At 38.7% G+C, this 5,294-nt stretch overlaps 1 protein-coding gene across 1 annotated transcript in view; it reads right to left on the bottom strand.

The window, feature by feature from the left end:
- Positions 1-5,294, bottom strand: part of rgs9a (regulator of G protein signaling 9a) — a 30,971-nt gene that overhangs the window by 20,825 nt on the left and 4,852 nt on the right. The window contains exons 3-6 of the mRNA XM_031871146.1: positions 4,001-4,051; positions 3,787-3,893; positions 1,159-1,210; positions 642-700 (exon numbers count right to left, since the gene is read on the bottom strand). Of these exons, the coding sequence (XP_031727006.1) occupies positions 642-700; positions 1,159-1,210; positions 3,787-3,893; positions 4,001-4,051 (269 nt within the window). The remainder of the gene's footprint in view (positions 1-641; positions 701-1,158; positions 1,211-3,786; positions 3,894-4,000; positions 4,052-5,294) is intronic.

Raw genomic sequence — 5,294 nt, 5'->3', positions numbered from 1 at the left:
ATATATACAGTATATACTGTATATATGAAACAAGTCTAAAAAAGGTCTTCTAAATCTCTGGACTTAACTACATTGAGTCATTCACCTTGATGTAATTTAATAGGGACAATAAGATGTTTTTCAATTGACAAATATGAATGAATTATAATTAAAATAATAATAGAAATTAAATAAAGGAATAAGGAAATAAGAATTTAAATTTGGTCTGTTCCGCATTCTCTATGACAAGTTGTAATTGCAACTTCCTCTTTTAAGACCACATTTACATTGAGCTGAGGATAAAACACAAATTATGAACTCTTCTGTGCAAATATTATAGAATATACCCGAAATAAAGAAACACTCCCGGGTGTGGCTTTACCATCCAATAATGCTCATAAAGTCCCACATTTCCTCAAAGTTCACTGCTGACGTTTTGGAACAGTTCACAATTGTGTTGTTAAACCATGAACAGAGAAAATGAGAAAGTAAAGCTTAATGGCCGACTGCTTGTTGCCACACTGCATCCAGAGCCAATATGTGTCAGTAGAAAACAAATCAACTCTTGAGCACAGCCAGTAAAGCTTGAAGCCTTTATCTTTATATAGAAGGAACACTCACACTCAGACAGACAGACACAATCACTAGAGACTAACACAAACCTGTTCGTAGGGTTCTAGCATGCCTTTCTTGCGGATGTTCCTCTTTGCCAGGTAAATGGCTACATTCAGAAAAAAAGCAAAGTCATTACTAATCACACATGTTACAAAAGTAAAAATGTATAAAGTGAGTAAATCTGCTTGTTTGCAATGTCATACCCATAATCAGAGAAGACTGATATCTGTTTTAGGACACAGATAGGATGTAGAAATAAAAGGAAACTAGCCTAGATCTGTCAAAATACACTTGTTATCTAAAAGGTTTAGACTTCTTATTTCAGCGCCTCGCTTGTAGTCAGTTGAGCTGAAGGAAGGGAGGGCGTCTCTTTCATGCTCCACATCCAGATGTGTCGAGTCATTTTAAGAATTGGAATAAAAAGGCTTGCTTCTAAAACAATACCAGTAGTTTAGCAATGTGACTCAACAGGTTTCATCATATCACTGAAGCTCATAATTTTCTTTTTCTAATCAAACCCCCCCCCCCCCCCCCCCCCCCCCCCATTGACATACTGTACCCCACCATAGTCAGAGTCCTCTGCAACCCACTTCTGTGTAGGCCAGAAGTACGGGGTCTGAAAAGGTTTAGATCACAAAGATAGTATTAGTGATTGCCTCTCCTTCTTCCACACAACGACTGCTGATGGCTTTTTGTTCCTGCTAAATGTGTTTGTGTAGGTTTGCCAACTTCCACTATAAGAAATACAGAATGACCTGAGAAAAAGAAGACAATAAAACAATAAAACAATTCAACGATTTCTAATTCCACTTTTTGGTATTTCAATGTTTTACTCACACAATAATGTTTTGAGTTGAAGTTGAGTTCATTTGGGGGCTTTACCGAAGGAATTATGAGGTTACAACGTTCATTTATTGTCATTGTACAAAAGGGTTGTGCAACAAAATGCAGTTTGTAGTCTCACCTTGCTACAAATGAACACAAAGAAGAGCACAAAAAATGTTATCATATGTGGATGAGTTAATGAGTCTCACAGCCAGAGGAAAGAAGCTGTTTTTGAAGTCTGGTAGTACAACAGCTGATACTTCTGTATCTCTTTCCAGGCGACAGCAGGGTGAACAGGCTGTGGCTGGGTGGGTTTTGTCTTTCAACATCCTTTGGGCTCATTGCAGGCTCCTCTTGTCACAAATATCACTGCTCAGTAGATGGATACCATCATTTATTCACCCTCTGTAGAGCCCTCCTATCGTGTGCCGTGCCCATCCCATCCCAGTTTGTAATCTTTCCAGTCAGGATGCTTTCTATTGCTCCTCTATAAAGGTTAACAAGAACTTGGCAACGGTGGTGCATGTAAATGCTGTGGCCGGTAGTTCTGATGAATTTTGCAATTTTTGTCTTAATTTGGTGTATTTTTGTCTTTACTACTGGATTTATTCGCGGGGAACGGACCTTGAGACGATTACCTTCCACAGGCCAACCACCCAGCAAGACCTGCCGGACCAAACACTACTGAAAACGGAGTTGAGGGGGCGGAGACTCGAGATGGAAGCTAAGCTAACCCAGCTAGGACCTATGGCTATTCCACCACCCAGTCTGCTCCTGGCTAATGTCGGGTCGCAGGTTAATTCAGGCTAACCTAGGAGCAGGGGGACCTGGCTCATCGTTTGTCAAAGTTGATTTGTTTCCCTGATGTTGAATTTTTGAATGTAAAGATGTTGGCCATTTTGCCCGCTTTGTCATGTTTTTACTTGCGTAGCGAAGGGGCTATAACTGCATTCTGTTGTGCATCCCTGTGTTGCCGTAGTGTCATCTGCAAACTTCATTTAGAGTTCTCTTCAAGTTTGGGGTAGCAGTTGTGGTTATACAGCGTGAACCGAAGGTGGCTGTTCTCACAGCCCTGGGGTCTCCGGTGGTCAACACTAGAGTGGAGGAGGTCAAATGGCCCCAGCTTGCGCTTGGATTTCTGCTCTAACGCTTGCACTCAGATATGTTGTTGCTTGCACACATTTCAAATGTATTCCATTTCCACTTTTATTCTCCGGATTTCTACCAGCTGACATGATTATACAAGAAAGTTTTATTCCGATTATGGTATAAATGCCAGCCAGTACTTGAAGGTACTTGTACTTGTACTTGTACTTGAGTATTTGTATTTCAAGCTACTTTATTTAATATTGTACTTTTCACTCATACATTCGTCTGACAGCTTTAGTAACTTTATTATTATTATTATACCAAAATCTTTAAATCGACTTTGCCAAGTGATACTTACATAATGCATTACAATTTAGAATCCAATAATACTACTCAATATGCAGAATCGCCCATTTCGGAATTATTCTGAAATGGGCTGTAGCTTTAAGTAACATTTTTAATTCAGGACTTTTACTTATTCCACCACTGAAATTAGCCACAGAAAGTTCTGTTCTCATGTGTCTTTCAATCAATTATTCTGCATTGTTTCCATGGTAAATCAACAGCCGTGTTGAGGGATGCCACGTTGAAAAGTTCACACAGTTCCATGAAAAATCATAGATCAATTAAAACTTCTCTCTCTGCTAATAACGTGTTCAGGACCGTCTGCACCTGATAGATGGGATATAAAGTTATAATGCTAATTTCCTGCCTCCTGCTGTGGTTTGACTAAAGCACAGTCATCACTTTTTAGATGTAGACATTGATCTGTCTACAAAGTATTACTCACAAATAATTGCCATGAAATCTGAGTTATCAATCATTTTAAAATCAAAATCTACTCTAAAAAAATGAATAAATAAAGAGCAGACATTTTGAATAGGCCGTTCTTCTCAATAACTGACATCGCGTTGATTGAAACATTTGAATCATGCTTCTTCTTAGCAACTTATTTAGGATTATTTTCTGTCCCAACATACTGTTTCAACAGGAAACACATTACATACACCCTGATTTTATTATAGACTGTCAAAGTGCTCCAAAATATCCTCCTAGTTCACTATCTTCTTAACAGCTCACTATGTTCACATCAAAAATCAGCAGGTAGAGAGCCATGCGGGAACTGGTGCTTTTGGCATGCTGTTGTTTTAACACAATCAGCGAGTCTTTGTATTTTGTTAAGAAAATAACTCTCCAAATCTTGTTTCCCTGTGATGTTAAAGTGCAACAATAATTCCAACAATGGGTAGCAAAGAAGAAACAAAGATTTATTTTGACCTGGAAGCGGTAGAGGCTGGTGTCGTTGCACATCACCAGCTTCTTGTGGTTCTGCAGGGGGTAGATGTAGCCGTAGGCCACTAACATGGTGCCAATGGCCTGAACCTCTGGAACACAGACAGGTAAATAACGTGAATATGTTCCCTTTTAAAATAACTGACGCGTGGAGATGCAATGTTTTAGCAATCAATCTATGATTTTTACAGTGTTGTACCTTCTGGAGTGGTCTTCATCTTGGTGGTGATCCATGCGATGACGTCTTTACCTGTGGAAACAGAAAAGAGCTGAAACACTACACAGTAACTATTATGTTTCCTTATTGTGTCTTTAAATCTCAAATTGCAATTTTTAAAATTATTATTATTGTTATTGTTGTGCCTACCTATTGTATGCCATCTCACAACATACTATTTTCTTGCTTTAACATTTACAGTTTGTTAACGCCATAATTTAAAGATGTACTTAATGAATGCTAATCAGTACGCTAACATGCTCACAACGACAACACTAACCACCTGGCTTTAGCATGTTAGCATGCTAACATTTGCTAATTAGCACTAAACTCAAAGTAAAGCTGAGGCTGATGGGAATGTCATTAGGTTTTGCTCTCAAACCAAAATATTTGACACATTAAAATGTTGACCTGATGATAGTGCTAGATGAAAAGTTAGAGGATCACCAAAGTTATTGATTGATTGTCTGGAACTTTTTTGGCAGTCCATCTAATACATTGTCGAGATATTTCAGTCTGGACAGAAGTGGTGGACCGACCCAACTACAAACGTGTGAGCGGTGCCACTCTAAGGATTCAATATTATCTTCCAGGACAGTACTTTTATTTCATATTAGAGGTTAATGATAGTAACTCTGACAGTTAAGATGTGCTTCAAATAATTTTGTTTTATCATTTTGTGACAGTGAATTAAAAAAAGAATTCAGATGCATAATTTGCGCATGAGAAGGACAAAGCTAATTCAGATGTTGTGACTGCTGCCCACCGTGCACACAGCCATGGCGCATTGACTGCAACATAGAGATTGGAATAATTGATTAATGTGCTAAATAATTTGGGTTTGGCAATATTGAATGATATAAAGTTTGAAAAAAACCTCTCTCAACATATTTTTTATTTTTTGCAAATAAGGGAATAGAAAGACTACATGCCAAAAAATGTTTTGGGGGTTAATACGTATTTTCTGAAAACATTACAAGCAATATTATTTGTATTTGTTCCATATGAAAGACTCAGATTCACGCTCAATAATGTGTTCCAAACACAAAGTGCCATCACATCCACAGGTACGTAACTTTAGGGACGATGGACAAAATAACAGCATCAGCCAGGAGACATGATGACAACACAAATGAATGACTAAAGGTAACAAGCATGGAATCACACTGCTTGGCTTCTGCACCACCCAATCAATTTGTAAACTGTTACTCATAGCCGGTGCGTGCATTTCAACACCACTTCAGTTCACCGGGGGGGGGGGGGGGGGGGGGGGGGG

Source organism: Anarrhichthys ocellatus, unplaced genomic scaffold (assembly GCF_004355925.1).
Source record: "Anarrhichthys ocellatus isolate YVR2014 unplaced genomic scaffold, GSC_Weel_1.0 scaffold56, whole genome shotgun sequence".
Taxonomy (NCBI): domain Eukaryota; kingdom Metazoa; phylum Chordata; class Actinopteri; order Perciformes; family Anarhichadidae; genus Anarrhichthys; species Anarrhichthys ocellatus.
This window is presented reverse-complemented; position numbering and strand designations above follow the sequence as displayed.